General features: G+C 47.5%; 1 protein-coding gene across 1 annotated transcript in view; it reads left to right on the top strand.

Annotated features, from left to right (window-relative positions):
* LOC119439977 (membrane metallo-endopeptidase-like 1) overlaps positions 1–21,800 on the top strand; it is a 668,359-nt gene that overhangs the window by 599,495 nt on the left and 47,064 nt on the right. Inside the window, exons 12-14 of the mRNA XM_049662695.1 lie at positions 10,562–10,639; positions 13,140–13,249; positions 13,452–13,522. Coding sequence (XP_049518652.1) covers positions 10,562–10,639; positions 13,140–13,249; positions 13,452–13,522 — 259 coding nt within the window. The remainder of the gene's footprint in view (positions 1–10,561; positions 10,640–13,139; positions 13,250–13,451; positions 13,523–21,800) is intronic.

Raw genomic sequence — 21,800 nt, 5'->3', positions numbered from 1 at the left:
GGATTCAGGACTATGACATCCGCGTTGTCTACCATTCCGGCCAAAAGCATCAGAAGCTGACGCACTCTCCCGGTCATGTCTCCTGACGAGGCTGCGTCCCTATCCACCCACACACGTTCTCCTCTCTAGACATCGAAACCCTCTCCAGCGCAGCGAATCGATACATAGATTGCTTCACTCCTTGACGTTATCTCCGAAGCGCACACACTTCGGATATCTCGGACGTTGCATCGCGAAGCTTCGCATTTCGTTATTCGTGACGGCCTCCTGTACCGGCGCAACCATTCGCCAGATGGTCGAAACTGGCTTCCAGTCATAGCACGAACCTGAAATCTGTGCAGCTTTTCACTCAGACCCGCAATGCGCTGATGGCGGTGTCTTCACGACTTACGAACGCCTTCGGCATAGATTTTACTAGCGTGGGATGCACATTTTCATTTGCCAGTTTAATCGTGTCTGCTCTGAGTGTCAGCGACGACAAAAACCTCCTCATCCTACGACCAATTCTTTACAACCGCTACCCTGTTCTGACCGTCCGTTCGACAGTGTCTGGTGTGATCTGTATGGACCCCTTCCATTCACTACTGCAGGCAACTGGTGGGTTATAGTCGCCATCGACCACCTTACACAGTACGCCGAAACTGCCGCTCTGCCCACCGCCATAGCACAGGACGTCGCGTCCTTCCTTCTTACCGGTTCATTCTTTGACATGATCCTCCACGCGAACTCCTGAGCGTCCGCGGCCGCGTCTTCCTAACTGAGGATTTTCCCGCTAGGAGGCCACGGTGTGCGGACGTGTTTTCGCATGGGGCTCCTCTTTCGGATCTGTGTTTTGGATTTTCATCGACTCCGGTGCCCGATTCATCTACACCATACGACTCACCTAGTGGACCGGAGCTACCCGATACCTCTGGGGTCACTGTGAGTCCATTTTCCATCATCTCACGAGCCTTGAAGACTTCGACGCGGGGAACGCCCCAATAAGCCTAACGGAACAGGCGTCTGCCCAACTTAGGCACGGCTGCATCGATGCATGTCGCTCACGGTGGGCACCGCTCCACCTCGCGCTCTTACTGACGACATTGCCAACCACGGCCCTGCAGCAAGGCCGCGTCTAACATCATTACCGCTATTATGCACTGTTTCGGAGTGCGCTAACGAGCAAACGGTGCCAACAATGCTTAGCAACGCCGAAGAGACGCTCACAACCGACGACAAGCCAGCAGCTATCGGAGCATTGAGCGACCGCGACGCTGCCAGCGTTCCCATCACAGAACAAACGAATGACTCGCCACCGGGGAGGACATGGACGAGGATACCACACCTTTAGCCATCGACACGGACACCATAGAAGACGAAGCCTACAACGGAGCCTGTTGGAAGGTGGTCCGCAACAAGCGACGCGCCCGCAACGCTGCAGCCTACGAAACGGCGTCGCTCCGTCAGAACGCCTCTGAACACCCTTCCGCCGAGCCCAAGCAGAGCGGGCCAAAGCGCCTGCCTCCTCTTCCCCTCCGAGATGAAAAAGTTATCCTCCGGCCTCTCAGAGGCCTGAGATTGGATAAATGGCCCAGACCAACCTTGGCCACCGCGCTTTGGACAGCGGCCGGAGTGAGTCCAAATGACCGGAGAGACCTCATCCTAAGGACCCGGCCAGAACAAAACCTGGCAATAGTAAGCACCCCATCATCGCACGTCGCAGACGCCCTGCTGAATATCCAGGAACTGTCGATCAGCCAACGCACCTACCCGGTGTCTGCATATCTAGCCGCCCCTGATGATTCGTGCAAGGGTATCGTTCCGGGACTGGAACCAGGCACCCCCTCACATATGCTGGTAGAAGAGATGCAAGCATCTGGAATCCAGATACTACAGGCTCGAATGATGGGTCAGACGAATATTGCACTGGTCACCTTCGAGGGCCTACGTGTGCCACGCTTCGTCCGATTTCTTGGGGCAGAGCTCCGCTGCTACCCACACCGTCCCCGCCAGCCAGTCTGCAAAACGTGCCTCAAATTGGGACACCGAGCCGACCACTGCCCCACACCAGACGTCACTATTTGCGAACAGTGCGGCATCGAGAATCCCATCCCATCACACCCATGCTCTCCCCGGTGCAAATCATGTGGAGGGGACCATCCTACAACTGAACCGAAGTGCCCGCAACGCCAGCGACAACCCTTCAACAGAGCCTGGGTGAAAAAAGCCATCGAAGATGAACAGCGACAACTGAAGGCCTCCACCAATGCGGATCCTCCATCAGCGACAACCCTTGCTTCTGGAACATCATTCAAGAAAGCTGGCCGGTCTCGTTCGAAGACGCCGTCCAGATCCCGCCCCAAGGCTCGGGTAAACTCCAAATCCCGTTCCCGATCACGCTCCCAGTCGTCCTCCGCCCGCAACCAGGTGAAGCATCAGACTACCCCGGCGTCTCAGGCATCCCCGCAGCCCTACAAGAAGGCACTACTAAACAAGCTGGCAACTTCAGCAGCTACCCCGGACCGTCAGCAGGCCCAGGCCCCGGAGAACACCAATGCCAAGGCGGCACCTCGGGAGGTAAGTTGCCCGCGGGATCCCCCACAGCTCGCTCCCCCCCAACCTTCACCCCACAACATGTCCCCCTCTACTCCCCTACCGAACACCCACAGTGATCCTTTCCCCGAAATCGCGCGGCTACGCCGTGACATGGAAGCGCGCCACGCTCACATGCATGCGCAGCTGGAAGCTGCAATAGAGCGCACAAACGCCAGAATACAGGCAGCTATAGAGAGCGCGCGGCAGGAGTCTCTAGCGCTCCGGCAGGAGATCATAAGCGTCATACACGCATCAGAAGAGCGGACATACGCCCTATTCGCAGAGTTAGTCTCCCGTTTGGATTCTATAAGCGCACCCCTGCCGGATTCCAAATCCGCGCATCCCCAGCCACCCCTTACAGGTGCAAGAAGATCGCACCCATACTCACGCCCGGCGGCTTCCTCTCTCGAGGATGATGGCGACCCTTAGCAAGCAGCAGCTCGTGGTCTGGCAGTGGAACTGCAGAGGATACCGTCGGAAAAGGGCATCCCTGCAACAGTACGCTGCTATGTCCACATATCCTCCTGATATTATCCTCCTACAGGAACCAAACTGCTCCCCTTCCCTATCCGGCTTCACCACTTTTACGGGTACCTCTCCACTCGTGGGAGCCCTAGTATCAAAACACTTAACGTGCAACTCCCACACTATAAACATCGATATCCCACACCAAATTCTTGAAATCATTACACAGGGCAAGAACAGTTGCAGTCTCTTCATACTTAACGTGTACAGTTCTCCCCGCTCACGCACACACTCGTTTCATCGTCTTCTAATAGAATTCGGACGCCTTGGGCTCACCCTTCTCGTGTGCGGTGACTTCAACGCTCCGCATATAGTTTGGGGGTACCGCAAATCTGAAGTCAAAGGAACTCGACTCTGGGATGACATATGTACCTTGAGATACACCTTACATACAGACCCAGGGCACCCAACACGTTTGGGTAACAGCGTCACACGTGACACGTGCCCAGACCTTACTTTTTCCAAAAATACAGGACCAGTGATTGCGCATGGTCCTCTCGATGAACATCTAGGCAGTGACCATTATATCGTGGCCACTACCCTACCACTGAAGAGTGCACACTGTCCCGAGCGGAAAGTGAGCATCACGGATTGGACGCGGTTCAGGGAGCGCCGACAGAATCCTCCTTTAGGTCTAGGATACGAGCAATGGATCGAGTCCCTTTCTTCTGACCTAGATGCGTGTACGCGCACACTGGTTACCACAACTGCGACCCCGGACGTGGACCCGCACCTACTGCATCTGTGGGAGGCACGTAGGGGGCTCACGCGGCGTTGGAAACGCCAACGCCTCAATCGCAAGCTTCGCCGGCGTATCGCCCAAATTTCGCAGGAGGCACAAGAATATGCTGAGACACTCGTCCGAAACAACTGGCGAGGTTTTTGCGAGCGTCTTTCAGGCACCCTAGGCACCGCGAAAACATGGTCGATACTTCGCGCACTCATAGATCCCTCAAATACAAGGACGCAAACATTTCATCGCCTACTCAGCTTAATACATAAGTACCGAGACGATCCGGCTGCTCTTCTCAAAGAGCTAGAAAAACGATTCATCCCTACCGGCACACCTCCACAGTATCTGAATTACCTGCACGCAGAACAATCTAATGAGGAACTCGACGCGGACATTACAATCGATGAGGTTCGCGTGGTACTTCAAGATCTCCGTCGAAACACGGCCCCAGGCGCAGATCGTATCAGATTTTCCACCCTTCGTAACCTCAGTGATTCAGACCTCCATCATCTGACAAAGCTATTCAATGATCACTGGCGTCAGGGCACGCTCCCACAGGCATGGCGTCATGCTGACATTTCGATAATACCCAAACCAGGAAAGCCCGTAGACATAGCAAATTTACGGCCAATATCCCTTACTTCATGCATCGGAAAGTTAATGGAGCACGTGCTTTTGCGGCGACTGCAACCTTTTCTCGAACGACAGTCATTCTTCTCCCACTTACAGTTCGGATTCCGGGCACATCTCTCCACGCAGGACGTGCTTCTACAGCTCAAGGAAGAGGTTATCGGCCCCCCGTCCCGTGCCCAGACGAGGGTCATCCTCGCCCTTGATCTAAAAGGAGCATTTGATAACGTGGCACACGATTTGATTCTTCGAAATCTCGCAGAATCACATTGCGGCAGCCGCATGTATAACTACATTCGCTCTTTTCTGCGGGACCGAACAGCCACCATTGGAATAGGACCACATCGGACAGATACGATTCGCCTCACAGGTCGCGGCACCCCTCAGCGATCAGTTCTGTCCCCCACTCTATTTAACATCGCCCTCGCAAGACTACCTCAGCAGCTCGACCAGATCCCCCATGTTGCACATGCGATTTACGCAGACGACATCACGATTTGGACGTCGCGAGGGTCAGACGGGACCATTCAGGATCGACTGCAGCAGGCCGTCGACATCGTCACCGCTTACGCACGACAGGGCAGCTTGTCCTGTGCCCCACAAAAGTCCGAGCTTGTTCTCATCCGCGCACGTAGCATTACCCCTCCACCCGAAATCACGGTGCACGTGGATGGCGTTCCTGTCCCCCAGGTAGACCGTGCTCGCATTCTTGGACTACACGTTCAGGCGAATGGGAAGGCGAACTACACTATATCTCTCTTGTCCCGGCAGACCGAACAGACTTTGGCCATGATTCGGCGGGTCTCCAACAGGCGCTCAGGTCTACGGGAACGGGACCTACTGCGCCTGGTGGCGGCCTGTGTGATCAGTCGCATTACTTACCACCTTCCCTTCCACAGACTTACGCAGTCGGAGCAGACACGGGTCGATACAATGCTGCGAAAGGCGACCAAGCTCGCCCAAGGCCTCCCACACTACACCGCCACGAAACGTCTGCTAGCCCTAGGGACGCATAACACTCTCAGTGAGTTATTGGAAGCTCAGTGGGCCAGTCAAAGACAACGTCTTTTGCTCACACCCACTGGGCGGCACTTGCTCTCGAGATTGGGACATCCAGTTTTGCACAATTATGATGAAGACATCACCATCACTATTCCGACTTGGGTCCGTACAGCCTTAAAGGTGCACCCACTACCACGAAACATGCATCCTGAGCATGACGCGGGACGCCGGCGCGCCCGTGTACGGTACCTGGTGCGCATGCTCGGTGACATCCCTGAGACAAATACGCTATACACGGATGCTGCTCGGTGCCACAACGGGTATTCCGTGGTAGTGCTGGATGGCGCTGAAACGTTTATTACGGCCGCCTCCTTACGGAATTCTACACCTGGACACGGAGAAGTCCTTGGAGTAGCGCTTGCTGTGCGACACGCTCTCCAGATTCCTGGGGCGGTGTATATCCTAACCGATTCCCAGCAGGCATGCCGCGCCTTTTTGACGGGACGCGGCTTCTCCAAGGCAGCTCTCCACATCCTACACCAGTCCCCAAACACAGACACATCTGCCCCACAGCGCATCCACTTGCTCTGGACTCCTGGCCATGCCTCACTGCCGGGTAATGACCGCGCACACGCGGTCGCTCGAGAAATTACCCTCCGAGCTGCCCGGCATGACGAGGAGCGGAGTCCAGATCAGGCGGGCTCCCCACTCACATACAGAGACGTATTAAAATACTATACACGAGCTAGACACACCATGGGTCCGCCGCCGCTGTCATTCTCGCGAGAGGAAGAGGTGGCGCTCCGCCAACTCCAAACAAACACGTTTCCCAATCTCCTCTCCCTACATAAATTTTACCCTGACCGCTACGCAGACTCTTGCCCGGGCTGTAGAAGCTCCCCCACGGCGTTCCATGTCACCGTGGAGTGCACCGCAAAATTATTCCCTCCCCTGCCAGTCATCTTGCACCCCTTCCGCATCAAAGAGCTGTGGCAGGATGCCCTCCCCGACGGGCCTCCCGAGGTCCGCCGGGCCCTAGTTCAACGGGCCCGTGCTGCCGCTGAGATCGTTCTAGGGACCCCGGACTAGGGGTCCCTCCCACACTCTTACTACCTTTTATTTTTGCAATAAAATGTTTACTCTCTCTCTCTCTCTTCCTAACTGACGTGGTTGAAGCCCTACTTCATCAGTGCCATATTGTCCATCGCACCAGCACGGCCTACCACACTCTTACGAAAGGCCTCACTTAGCGGTTTAATCAGACTTTGGACGACATGGTTGCGACCCATGTTGCGTCCAATCAGGCAAAGTGGGCTACAGCCCAATCAGGCAAACTGGACTAGAGCACCTTGACCTCGAGTTCCCTACAAACATGTCTTCAAATAATCTATACAGCTGGTCACCGAATGTGACTGAAACTTGCATCATATGATACTATCGATGTTCAAACTTCAAGGTTCAATCTTGTATTTGAAATGTAGAAGAATATAGCCGGCCCATTAAGCCGGAAGTGTGATAAAATAGAGCGGAAAGTACCCCCCCCTCTCCTCTTCCGTACGCATCCGTGGCCGAAGCACTCACCATACTCTGCTCCATACATAGCAGTCAACGATGTGGTAGCTAGACCAACTTCTTGCAGTGGTTTCTTTCGCACCGCACTTATGTGCAACTGTTTTTTTATATGGGCTCAGTATTGAATCCTTAGAAACAAACACATTGTGGTATACGGCTGCTACTGCGTTGTTTTAGAGAGGGAGTGTGAACTTGATTGAAAACCAGCACTTTATTCGGCTGGGCCTAGGCGTCCCACGATTTTCTTGTTGTATATGAAATATGATATACAACAGATCTATAAAGAATTAAAGGAAACGCCACTTATTTTTTCGTTCACGAAAAACGGATAGGCGGCGGATATTTATAGTCGATTTGCAAATATTGGAGTTTGTTGCCTTGTCCTGCTGTTTGGTGCTTTCTTGATCTCATTTATTTCGCACATACGGCCAATCCCAACGGGGAATTTAGCTCTCCTCCACAGACGCTATTCCACCCTCAAAGCACGGTCTCTGAAGAGGAGGCGCAAGCTCAAATAAATGTAAATTAACTGGGAAAATTTGTTGCCCTCATGGTTCCCGACCCCATACGTAGACGCCGAAAGGAAATGTGTTGCTGCGATTCAAGTGCTTTTGCCATCAGCAAAACCTTGAAGATCGAGTTGTGGGCTTGGAGGAGTAAAGGCGAAGGTGTTCAATAATAAGATTACATTGTTCTGCCAGTCTGTGAACGAGAACTTCGTGGCTGGAAAATATATCTCGCGCATGCGCATAATATAACTGCATAGGTTGGGCATTGATGGTTACGCTGTTCACTATGAGTTTGCAAACGCTGCTACTGATATAAATGCTTGGTTAAACAGTCAGCGCTAAACGGGGCTGAGCAATAAGTAGCAAGACAATGTGCTGCCTTGTGTTTGTTTGGTCACTTTTTTTAGCGCTGTTCGTTTTTCGAAATCATATACCAACTAGGCCAACAATATACGTTGTAAAATGCATCAAGTTGTAAGCGAAATGTTATAGTGTTTTTTAATATCACCATTTTCTAATATAGCACAAGGATGATAGCATAATTTCATGCGAAATGGCTGCACGCATTGTCAATGAAAATGTTTTGTCAAAAGTTAAGCAGTGTTGTTTCGGCAACGTGCGTCTTATATACAGAGACATAGAGAGGACCGCGGTGACCCCGCCTCTGTCGAAATATTTTTCTGGCCACGCCACTGTAACCCTCTCATCGACTAAGCGTGGGCATAGTTGAGCGGTTACGTATATGCAACTTCACTTCGGACGATTCCTCCTAGTCTTAACTGAAATTTGTAACCGCGGAGGAGAACAACGTACCGCCTTCCGCCACCGTAATTTGAGCTGTCTTGCGGCGCATTTCATGCCAAAACTGTTTCGTTCCCTCTTTCTAGAAATTTCAAAGCAGAAGCAGCGAACTGTTGCCCTTGTGGTTGTCGATCACTGGGGTTGTTTCAACAACAGCTCGGTATACAACCATCTCTTCTCCCTGCTCACAATTCTATCGGGCCAACGTATCGGCCACTTCGATGACATTCAATCCATGCACATAGTCCACGTTCGCAACGCCTCTTTCCTGGACGATGTAGACGAAATAGATCCAGTTTGTGCTTTTGACATGTTTTCAGCCCACATCTCTACCCTATCCATCGAATGTCAACGTGGATGTCGACGTGAATGCAGCTTCCACTGAAGCGATGTTGCTACACACCATATTGCCACCACTTAGACACGCCTTGTATTAGGTGTGTATGCAGCCAGGCCCCTTTCCAGTGTTTACCCATAGACACGCTCCGCCATCAAGCAGCGGCGCCACGATGTCAGCAAGAAATAGGTAAAAGACACTCAAGTCAGATAACAGCACGATATGTGTCAAAGAGATAATAACAAGGCGCTAGAATACCAAAGAGCACAAAACAAAGCACGAAGGAGCATGCGGTTCAGTCTACTCAAGAATAACTAATCCATGAATAAGAGGCGGGTGAGGTAATCGGTGAGGATCACAGGAAACCAGTGAAGAGGCTAAGCGACGGGTTGGTGATGGCTGGCTCGATGTAGAGTCTCGCCGAATGACGAGACGCAGGCGTCGCAGCGGAAAGGTTGAGGAAGACAGTGCATTCCTGGCCAGGCAGCTGTGCTGAAGCTCGGGTTTGAAGCGCGACCACTCGCATTCCGTCTACGGGTGCAGGGTGGCAGTGCGCGACAAGGGGAAGTCGCCAAGCACTGGAAGGCATAGGTCGGCCCTTGACTGCTATCCACCGATGGCCGAAGTCATGGTGGCAAGGGTGCGAAACCCGACGGCCCGCAGCGCCTCAACCGGTGCTGACCTTCTTCCTGCGTGGTTTCGCGGACCTCCACCCACATTCTTCCACGCGCTTCGTATTTTTATTCTCACTTGGCCTCGTATGACTCCAAGATTGGTTGTTTCGAACTTAGTGTGTTTCAACAATTGGTTGAGAGCGGCTTCGTGGACTTCCACGATTGGATCCTTTTGCTTTTAGTTTTTTCTTGCGGCGCATGTCCTTGTTCCTGCTGCTTTGTTGTCGTCGTCTATTTCGAAGCGCAGCACTTGCATCCGAGCGCCCACCCGTCGTTGTGCACATCCTTTTCTTTCGAAACACTTCATTCAGGCTCCCGCACTTCATTCGTCAGAGAGACACAGCATTGGCTGTAAATCGTACTCTAGAAATGCCACATACATGCATCACTGCTGAAGGGTTACTTAGAGAAAATTGTACATTTCATTTTACGCGAGTATGATATGGCTAGCCGAAACGAAAAAGCGCCTGTCCGTCACCCCTGTGCAGAAAACTATCATCATCAGCATTGGCTCGAGCGTCGTCTTCTTCCGCAGCTGGCTCGTTGGCGTCCCTGGGGTAACGCTCGTGCTCTTGCTCGGTGCGCGCTCGTGCCACTGCTCCCACGTTTGTCGTCGTCGTCTTCTTCCACAGTTGGCTTCGTTGCCGCTCATCATGCCAGCATAAAATTTCACTTCTCTTCTGTCGTCGTAACGGGGAGGCCGCAGTTACGGAGGTATGAGCCATTGCTTCCGGGGTATGAGCCATTCAGTGTCTTACATAACGGACAGATTTAACTTTGAAGCAATTAAACTTCGAAGAATCGCAAACGCAATGGTGGGAGAATGGTGCTAACCACGCCTCCGAGCCAACTCGACACATCGAACGCAAGCGATAACGACGGACTGCGGGCATAACGTCATTGACGTCGTTCTCTCCGTCGCAGCCGAACGTGTGTGTAACCTGATTAGGAACACAAGGACGTAGCCAATAATTGAGAAATACTCTAGTGAAGCGTCGAAATTAACCCAGTTATAAAGACGGGGCCGCACGTTTCAGCTTAGCTGGTTAACTAACCATCTTTATGGAGTGCTTGGGCGGTAATTTTAGACAACGTTTGATTTTGTTCCCTATATTCAGTACTATTAGTAGTTACACATGCAACATTAGTGCGTGAAAGTACATTTTCCCTCTTGTATAGCGATTATTTTTTAATATAATTGCAGTTAAAGGACATAGCTTTTGGAATTGGATGCCCGGATTATATTTTGAACATCACATATATTGACCGTGTGTACAAACACGTAAGTACATTTCCCCGATCCACAGCAGAATGTGTTTGTTAAATAAATTTGCGTTGACTGCCTTTATGCATGTGCACCTATGCCACTCACGGCCACTGCTGCGCAGGTTCCACCGAAGCCACGGGTGTCTGGCACTCCCACGGCTATTACTATCACACATATGCGCGCACACACACAGAATAATAATGGGGACACAGCCACCTCCGTAGCTTAGTCAGTGGAGCACCGCGCTCTTTATGCAAAATGTGGGCATTTGACTCACACCGGCGTCAAATCAAATTTTAGGTCACTTTCATTTACCTTTAGAACCTTGTGCTGTATATAAATTAACGAATGAATGTAAGTGCAAAAGTTTTGTTATTTCATCAGACTTGTGCCAGTATGCCTTCAAAGCCACTCACCCTTTCTGTTCCTAGATACAGAGCACTTATGTGCATACAGCCATTCCTATTGCTGCTATAGGCGTAGCGTTTAAAGGCAAGCGATGAAAAGACTCTTCTTTCTGGGGTTATACGTGCCAAAACTGGTTCTGATTATGAGGCACGCCGTAGTGGAGGGCTCCGGAATTTTGACCACCTGGTGCTCTTTAACGTGCACTACAACGCAAGCACATGGGCGTTTTTGCATTTCGCCTCCATCGAAATGCGGCCACCACGGCCGGGATTCGATTCCGCGACCTCGTGGTCAGCAGCGCAACGCCTTAGCTAACTGAGCCACCGCGGCGGGTCTGACACGACTGAAATCAGCCTTAGTTGCTAAATTACGCTGCCAGTTGTGTGCACTGCGGTGGAACACCACATTTATTTTCAGCCCGCCGTGATGGCGCTGCGCTAGCAACTACGAGGTCGACGATTCAATTCACGGCCACGGCAGCCACATTCACAATGTGGTGTATTTCACACACACACACACACACACACACACACACACACACACACACACACACACACACACACACACACACACACACACACACACACACACACACACACACACACACACACACACACACACACACACACACACACACACACACACACACACACACACACACACACACACACACACACACACACACACAACACACACACACACAACACACACACACACACACACACACACACACACACACACACACACGCACAGACACACACACGCACGCACGCACGCACGCACACAAACACGCACGCACGCATGCACGCACGCACGCAAGCACGCAAGCACGCGCACACACACACACACACACACACACACAGGAACTTGTAGGTTGAGCACGCACGTACGAAAAACAAAACGATGTTTGATAGGAAATAAATACTACAAATGTACTCACTGAGGAGAGAATTCCATAGATCTAGCGGCCCGCTCCGTAAACACGCCGCTACCACCCTCCCCCCCTCCCCATCGTACCGCACATGTGCAGTGACGTCTCCGCTGGCCCGCTGGACCCTCTGGCCCGTAAACCCGCCGCGCTACAACTCTCTATTACCACTGTTGACGTTTTCCTAGCCTGCCTATGCAATATCGTATCTGTAAATTTGTGTTTGCATGTGAGGTAAGTTGCTCTGCCAACTGTTTTTCTGTTGTGTTTATCTGAGTGACTTACGAAATCTTTCTAAAGTTTTGGGACCTCTGTCAGGCTTTGTGGCTTAACTACCAACCTCCTCTTGATATGAGAGATATGAAAGAAATTGAAGAAAAATACTGGGAGTGAGAACTAACTTTTGTTAAATTAACACACATGGTGGACAAACTGAAAAGGAAAACCTTATGGCGCTGTTTACGGCCTCTGTAAAATGTATTTCTCTATGGCCATGTCCAATAAAAGCTTACAACACACATGCGTTCTTGTTCTTTCACCACGTCTTCTGTGTTTACACATTCAGTAGTGAGTCTGTCAGGAAAAATGCGCAAGAAAGCTGCACGTTGTGGGGACGGGCTAAATTCTGCACCACGGAAAGGGCAATGGGTGTGGAAATGACACTGATGTTTGGCAAGTTTTCCACATTTGAAGACTTGCCCACTGACTTCGACATGTAACTTAACGTAAGGCGACGGTCTAATTTGACGCCAATACAGAATTACTCGGGTGAAGTTGAAAAAACTTTTACAAAGTGTTTTGCTTAACACATCATTCCGCAGAAAGAACAATTTTAGTTCACGCTGCATTCACTGAAGGGGATGGCATTCAGCAAGATGGATATTCGCCCCGTTCTATCGGAATAATTTTGGTAGCAAAATGTCATACCATTAAGCTGCGATCGAGCCTCCACTTGATAGTAATTGTGAACAGAAGACGCCATTTTTTCTGTCCATGGTAAAAGACCTGATTCATTGCTCTGCGTTATTCACAAAAAAGTTAGATGGGGAAGCACAGATATAATTGACGCTGTTATTACATGCAATTATTGTCTGAACAACTGGCTCTTTCCATTTGAACAAGAATGTTGAATGCTTGCCTCAACCTGGAACGCTTCTCTCTAATAAGCGCTTTCCGCAGGTACCCAGATTCAGTATCAATACAACTATACTTGAAATGATGTACTTCTTGAAACAAAACAATTACTTGAAGCAATTGGTTGCGTTAAGGGAACCAAGGCACAGCGACAGGTAAGTCTTTAAAAAAATCTTTAAAGTTCAAATCTTTAAAAAAATTCAGTTATATATTTTCCCAGGCATGTTCTGCACCCATTATAATTTATGCTTAAGCCACAGAAATATTCAATGCAGCGAGTTTTCAATTACACATTAGCTTTAGGAAGCTGAACAATACGTAAAAATGTAATTCTTGCTGCTGATTTTTCTTTTTTAGCTTGTTGCAAAGCTGGCAGAAAAGCGCCTTAGACCTCGGTGCCTTTTACTATCCTCCGGAAAACCGAATCGGTGAGAAAGATAATGGTTTTCTGAGTCATTTATGCATGAACATTATAAACATACGCAGTAAAAAGGCGCTTGATACAATTGCTTGAAAGTAACTTAGTGTAAAAGTGCGGATATTAACGTCTAAGTGCAGTATAAACTATCATTTTTTTAATCATGCTATATAAGATTTACTGCAAAAATTATGATTATGCACTATTGGCGACGCACGACTTGTAACGAAAACCTTCACAACAAGTCCATGAGCGTCTTGCGCAAGTATTTTATTCGTGCGTGCGTCCATTAAAAAAAAGGTAGCACACTGTATTCCACTAGGGATGGTCGATTAAATTATTTAGTCCATTAAAAATTAAACCTTGGTTGGCTTAGACTATAATCGAATAATCACTTCTTATGCGCGGTTTTTCCTCGATTAATCGATTATTCGACTTCGTAACGGGATGCCTTCTTTCGTAAGTTGGTTGAGGGGTTGAGAGATTTTAGAGAACATTTTGACAATCCATCAATCTGGGTATTTCCGTCTTTCGTGTTCACGATACAACGGATATATGTGGCAAGAAAAAGCTGCTTTGTCACAGCTTGACTGAGCTCTTGCCATCCGTACGGCAGTAAATATGCATGCAGGAAATAAGCATACAAAGAAGTTTTAACAGCGATGCTGTTTAAGCCAGCCGTAATTTCTGGTTCCTGGTGCGTATCAAGAAACTATGAATAAATGAAAGACGAAAATAAACTTTCTTGCCAAGGCGGGATTCGAACCCGCGTACCCCCGGTCTCAAGACGAGCGTCGTAACCACTAGGTTATTTTTTTCTTTATTGTCTCATTTGCAAAATTCACTCATTTCTCAACACCCCGTTCAAAGAACTATCACGTGAAAAGCATATGTAACATTTACCAACCAGCATGATTGCAATCACACCAAATTCTCTTAATTTTGTCAAGGGTTCTAACCTCGACAACCATTCCGCGGGGCATTCATGTGCTTTCTGCACCCCCATAAAAGCGTTTATACTCTCTCGGAGGTACATTCGCGCCGGTCGTGCATCTGGGCCCCAGTAATAACCACCCATTCTGGAGCGCCAGAGGCTGTGAAGGCTAACTAGCATTACCAGATCAAAAGGAAGCCCATCTCGTTTTCTATCGCTAGATATCTGATACCGTGGCGATCTAGAGGAAGCTTTTTTTTAACTGCCCATTGTAAAACACCCCAAAAGAAAACTGCTTTCCAACAATGCAGGAAAACGTGGTCAATTGTCTCGGGTTGTTTACAGATTAAGCAATGTGTTCCCCCACGGTACAAAAAAAAAAAAACGTTTTCTTTCAAAACTGTCGTTACTGAAAGCGTTCCTGTATAAACTTTGAAAAAGAGTTTTTACACGTGGTGATATTTGCATACACTTTACCCTCTTTAGTACATTCTGGCCCTTGCTGCCTTTGTAAAGCAGTCTATATAAAGTACCAGGAAATTCAGTATTGCACAGATGCCTATTTGCAGCTTTTTTCTTTGGACATAACTCTGATAATATTTTGAAAAATGTACGCTTAGGAAGCACGCAGTGGGGACAACCTCCCTAAAAAACCCCGTAAGCGTTCCGGGCATACTGTTTGTGGCAACAATAAAATCTGGTAGTGCTTTGCTCATTTCTTTATTTATTTCAACATACTGCAGGCCCTGAGGGCTATCGCAGGAATGGGGAAATACAATACATAGAAAAGCATAACAAACAGCACTGAACATCAACGGTTAGTAATATACAATAAAATTTATCGAGTGGTAAAGATCTTGCGTAACCAGGCAGATCATTCCACGGTTCTATAGAACAGACAAAAAACTGTATTTAACCGCAGCGGTACGATGGTGAAAAGTGGTCATATTCAACTCGTGGTGATGTCTGGTGGTTGTAGGTCTAGCAGGTGCGTTTTATTTGCTATGTAGGGGGAATCGTGGGGAGTTTATTAGAGTATAAAGAAACTTCAAAGATTCAACGTGATTACGGGAAGACAGATTGGTAAGTTGAGGACTAAGAAGATGGGAACTGGGTGAAAAATACCTCTCAAAGCGACGATAAATGAAGCGGTCAGCTTTCATTTGGACAGATTCAATATTTTTGATGTCACATAATTTTTGCGGGTTGCATACAACAAAGCTATACTCCAGTATTGGACGATCCAGCGTTTCCTAGTGAGGAGTCGTGTGCTAAGTGGGGCTGAAGGTAATGTGCGTTGCAAGTAGCCTAACCTTCTAAGCGCACGGTTGCACATGAGTTTGATGTGATGCGACCAAGATAAATCCTGAGTGAATAGAAGACCTAGATATTTATATTGTGAAACATCTCATAGAGGGCAGCCATAAAACGAATAGGTAAATCGAGAAGGGGATGAACGTGTGGTAAATGAGAGAGATACAGTTTTCTGGAAATTGATTTGCATCTGCCAAGTGTCACACAATGATTGAAATGATACAAATGAATCGTTAAGGATAAAATCATTATGAGGAGTTTTACCCGTATGGTAGAAAACAAAATCATCTGCGTACATGCAGATTTTAACACGAATAGTGCTTGGCAGATCATTTATGAAAATCAAAAACAGAAGCGGACCTAATATTGAACCTTGAGGTATACGCCAGACGTTACACTGCAAGTCGAGGATTGAGAAGACCTAAAGAGTACGTAATGAGACCGATTGGGTAAAAAAAAAAGAAATCCAGTTAACTAATGCTTGGTTGTTAACAATAACAGTGAGCTTTTTCAACAGTTTGGACTCTGACACAGTGTCGAAAGCTTTTGAAAAATCCATAAATCTTGCGTCAATTTCATCACCTGCATCGAGGGCCTGGATGATGTCATGAGTGAATTCACTGAGCTAGGTTGTGGTGCTAAATCCGCGCCGAAAACCGTGTTGAGCATCCGATAAAACATTATTGGACTCTAGAAATTCAATGATATGTTTGTAAATTATGTGTTCGAGTATTTTACAAGAATGTGATGTGATAGAGATGGGTCTGTAGTTCAGCTAGGACTGCTTATTCCCGGATTTTAATAGTGGAAGAATTTTAACCAATTTCCAGGCAGAAGGGACAACAGACGTCGAGAGAGGTCTCTGAAAAATTACCGTTAATTATTGACTAGTCCATAAAGAGTATCTAATGTGGAATGGATTGTCTGAATTGTCGGGACTACCTTTCTTTTTCGCATCAAGTTTGAAAATCAAATTCAGCATAACCTGGTTCAAACAACAATGTCTCAATAGAACTATGCATGTGCTCTATAAAAGAAGGAACAACGGAGTTATCAAGCGTAAAAACAGTTTAAAAGTAACGGACTATTCAATGCGTTTTCAATCATAGCAGTCTTACTTGTAACTGTGTTGTTTATTTCAAAAGTATCAGTGGCGGATTCCTTTTGCAGAACAGAATTCCAAAATTTACGTGGATTATTTCTAAGCCAATTTGTAAGTGCTACTTGGAAGTAAAAATCCCGAGCAGCATTAGATTAGCTTCGAATTTCCTCCTTAAGAGCAACGAGTTGTGCAGTAAGAACAGAATCACCCGCACGTTTAGCACGTCGCAAATGTCCAAGTCGTCGCGAAAGGTGCAAAATTTCCCGTGTAATCCAAGGCAGCTCTCAATTCGTCTTTTTTGTTTTCAATGGCACAAAATGCGTGATGCACAAGGTAACTAGATCACAAAAAATTTTGTTGCAGTATCGACATCGTCAAAAAGACTAATCACTTCAAACTGGCTAAAGGAAGCGCGAAGCGCATCAATTATACCCACATCATCAGCATGGCTCGTATCGCGGAAAGTAGAATAAGTATATCGGCTTCTCGGAACAGGACAAGAAATGGATGCAAATACCGCTTTATGATCTGATATTCCTTCCACAACAGAAACTTCCCAACCATAATCGCAGACCACAGGCGTGAAAAAGACGAGATCTAAAATCGCCGTTCAATGCTTCTCTGTACAGTTCGGAATCATGGCCTAGCAGAGATAACTATGGCCAGGGCATATCGTGGACGTTAAAATCACTCATGCATATTAGATTCAGTGAATGAGGTGCTGCTACTTGAAAGAATGCATTCAAGGAAACCATAGGGTCTGCGATCAAGTTAGGTGGGCGGTAAGCGACACCAACAACAAAAGTTAAGGACTCAAAATAAACTTTTCACCAAACAGACTCAGTTTGAGAGGGAGCATAGAGCACAGAAAGTTTTAAGTCGTAGTTTAAATATAAGGCAACGCCACCGCCTCTTTCTTCTGTTCTATCAGTTCTTATAACATTAAAGCCAGGTAGCGACACTTCGGCATTCCAAATTTCACTATTAAACCACGTTTCCGTGCCTCCAATGATATGGGGGAAGCAGGACAAAGTTATTGACACGAAATCAGGAAGCTTGTTGACTAAACTTCTGGCGTTAATATTTAAACTGTGGAGATTATCGGGAAAGTCCCGTGGGCGTCAACGAGAATTAGAAGCAGTAGCTGAAGTAGACGCCCTTGTATCGCGATTACGAGACTGCACAATGGTCTGCGCGTCCCAATTGTGGCACAGGTTATCAATAAACACGTGGTCGTATACTATGCGCACGGAGGTGCCGCTGTTGCGGTAAGTTTTGGTTGCCTCCCATAGCTTTCCTCTGATAGATCACACTTTGTCTGATTAGTCCTCAGATATGCGTTGACCGGAACCCTTAAGCTCAGACGCATTTCTAAGAATTTGAGCTTTCTCACTAAAATCTAGAAGTTTAAATACAATGGGGCTGGAGCGGCCTGTGTTACGTCTACCGATCCTATGACACCTTTCAATTTCTGGCCAGTCCATACACTCTTAGCAAATACGGGCTTAAAACAACGCATATAGGGCGGAAAGTAGATCAAAATTTCGACGCTTATAAATGGCTCACTGTAAGCGGCCTACTGCGTATACGGCCTATTTTATGCGGCTCCTGCCTATGCGGCCTGCATTTAAACGGCCCATAGTAGGGCCGCTTGGTGGACGTCACGCATAACCCCAAATTTTTATGCGGTATTTCAGATCAAATCTGTCCGGCTTACTAAGCGGCTAAAATCTTATGCGGCCCATTGGGTATTTTTTAAGAAAATTATTATTTAGAGACAGGTGCCGTCCATAGTGGTTTTGCGGGCTGTTTCATGGACATTGCATAGAACCACATTATACGAAATCGATAACACACAACACAAGCATGGCAACGCACATCACACAAACATGAGAACACTGGGAATCGAACCCGGGTACACCGCGTGAGAACCAAACACGCTAACCACTACTCCACATCACTATGCTGTCGTGGAGGACTTGCACAGCTATTTGTAGATACATTTGTGTTTCCGAGGCTGTCGTTTTATGTCGATCGTTCACCGTCGGCGATCGTGCATGATATACACATAGTTTGTGTAGCTTTTACCGATGCTTAGGTGGTTGGTGACAGTAGATGTATTTAAATGAGTATCACTATACGAATAGCGCTTTCAACAGCTGTCATGTGGGGCGGAAAGGATAAATGGGGTAGGATTACGGAGCATGGGGGCTGCACGAAAAGAAAAACTGCTTCGCCAGGCAAATGTAGTTCATTAATATTTTCTCTTTATTCGCTATGATGCGGCTGCAGTCACTGTTTAACCGGGAACTCGGCTTTGTCTGAGAAACTTTTAACCTCGTTCAGAAGGTTCAGTTAAAACTGATCCGTGCTGTTGCGCTGCCTCGACGGTATAACGACAATACGGCTCCGATATTCGGAGACGTCGAATAAGCGGGCGGGATATTACCGGCCCGTCTAAGTTTGCTGAACCGACAAATATTTCCATTCACCTCCGCTGGCCTCAACAGGGATGCCCTGTCCGAAAGACTGACATATATAGCTTTTGGTAGTATCAAGAAGAATGCTCTCGAACCGGTCTTATTATGCTGTTCCGTTGTAGTTAATGTTACTGCGGCGACGGTCGTTGAAAGTGAACGAATCAGCTGTTTGAAATTTCGCATAACAAGGCGGGATTTTGCCGGCGTGTCGAAGCTTACAACGGCTCCATTCTTAACCTTGCAAGTCGATGACTTCGACGCAAAATGAACGTGGAATAACCGCAATTTGCCCATTGTATCTTGCGCTGCGTTTGTGTGATCAGCACCACGCAATGAGCACTCTCTGCTATCTGGAATGCAAGTGAATCTCCGTGTGCAAGACGAGCCGCATTCATGCACAAACTACTTTTAGTTATCTCAAAACAGAAAAAGAAAGCAGCGTGCAGACTGCAATAAAGTGCACGCGCTGTATTAAGTGGGCACGCACTATTGTGATGTGTCCGGCAAAGGAAGGTGTGCCATGAAGTGGTTGCAAGCAGGTGAGATGGACTGCCCGCTAGCATACCTAATTATCACGAAGGAGAGATAGAATTGGGATTCAGGTGTCGTGCACATTAGATGAGTGCCTCTGCCTTCGTTATGTCAACTGCGCCCTATATGCACATTTATTAAAAGCACACGTTTTTCTCCTACAACGTTAAGTATGCTTTTTGCGGAATGCCCACTTCATTTGTGTACGCCATCTGAAAGCATGCTGTACATTATTGCAGACACGTACGTTCATGCAGACACAGACAAAGAACATATTTTTCAAAAGAGAATGATTTATTTAACACACAACAAAGTGAAAAGTGTCCAGCATAGTTTCACTGTAGGTTTTCAACACAGAATGGGGACTTATATACCCAGCTCTGACAGTAACAAATAAAAGCCACACTGCTACAGGAAATACAAAAGCAGATAGGCAGTGTTAGTGCCTGCAGCTTTTAAAATGTGAAACAAGCATAACGCATTAACTTGCACGTACTTCCTGCAGTTGCGACCAACAAGAGTTGGGCCTCTCAGATTACCGTTTTCTTGTTCATTAAAGAAAGTTTTGTTTATAACCAAAACTACATAAAATAGCAGATAACTACAACATGAGGAACAGAACACACATATGTACTAAACTTACTGTAAGGCCACATTTTCTATAGATAAGTTATCTAATGAGGAATTTAGACAGCTAAGTGCTCCCAGCTTTAATGAAAAATAGCTATCCATGACTAGAATGAAAAAAAGAAACAATGAAAGCGCTGCATGAAAATGTACAAGGTGTGTTCAAAAAGAAACCAAACTTTTGAAATAGCACGCAAACCGGCAAAGAGCACGCTGCGGCTACTTAACGCATGTAGCAGCGGGTTTAGACAACAAACTGCCATTTACCGCGTTCTGCTCTGACCATTGGTTGGTGAGCTACTGCCGCCGAAGTGCGCACGTGTACAAGCTGTTTGTTGGATTAGTGCCAAAGTAACAACGAAAGAGGATGTAGAAGAACGTGTCTGTGTGAAATTTTGCTACAAACTTGGCAAAATTTTCACAGAGACATTTCAATTGCCCAACCAAGCATATGGGGAAAACTGTATGAGTCGCACTCAGTGCTATGAGTTGTTTAAGCATTTTGAACAAGGCAGAATGTCGGTTGGTGACGATCCCAAGCCTGGACGACCTTCCACATTAACAGATGATGACCATGTCGAGAGAGTGCGTGCTGTGATTCGTGGAAATCGTCGTTTAGCTGTTTGAGAACTAGCTGACGAAGTGGGCATCAGCATAGGATCATGGCATCCTATTGTGAATGACAAACTTGAGATGCATCGTGTCAGTGCAAAATTCGTGCCGCGTTTGTTGACTGTCGATCAGAAACACTTGTGTTGAAATAAGCCGGGAACTGCATGCCACTGGCAGAGATAATGAAAACTTCTGTAACATCACAACAGGCAATGAGACGTGGGTTTATGGCTCTGATATTGAAACAAAAGTGCAGTCGTCGCAGTGGGTGGGCGAACAGTCTTCTCGTCCAAGAAAGCACGCAAGAGTCAGCAAAAAATCAAGGGAATGGTGGTGGTTTCCGACTGGAAAGATATAGTCCATCAGGAATTTGTACCACGTGGTGAGATGGTAAACAAGGTGGTCTACCAAGAAATTCTAGCGCGTTTGTGGGATGCTGTGTCCAGTAGGAAGCCTGAATTGTGGGAAACCCCGACTTAATTGTTGCAGTATGACAATGACCTAGTTCACGCGTCTCTCCTTGTCTGCGGCTATCTAGCAAAACATCACACTCTCGTGCCCCATCCATCGTACTTTCCAGACCTAGCCCAAGAAGCCTTTTTCCTGTTTCCCGAACTTAAAATCACGTTGAAAGGACGTCGTTTCCAACCCATAAAAGAAATTTCAAGACAATGCGACACGAGACCTA

Source organism: Dermacentor silvarum, chromosome 2 (genome assembly GCF_013339745.2).
Source record: "Dermacentor silvarum isolate Dsil-2018 chromosome 2, BIME_Dsil_1.4, whole genome shotgun sequence".
Classification (NCBI taxonomy): Eukaryota; Metazoa; Arthropoda; class Arachnida; order Ixodida; family Ixodidae; genus Dermacentor; species Dermacentor silvarum.
Note: the sequence above shows the minus strand (reverse complement) of the source record. Positions and strands in the feature narration are given on the sequence as shown.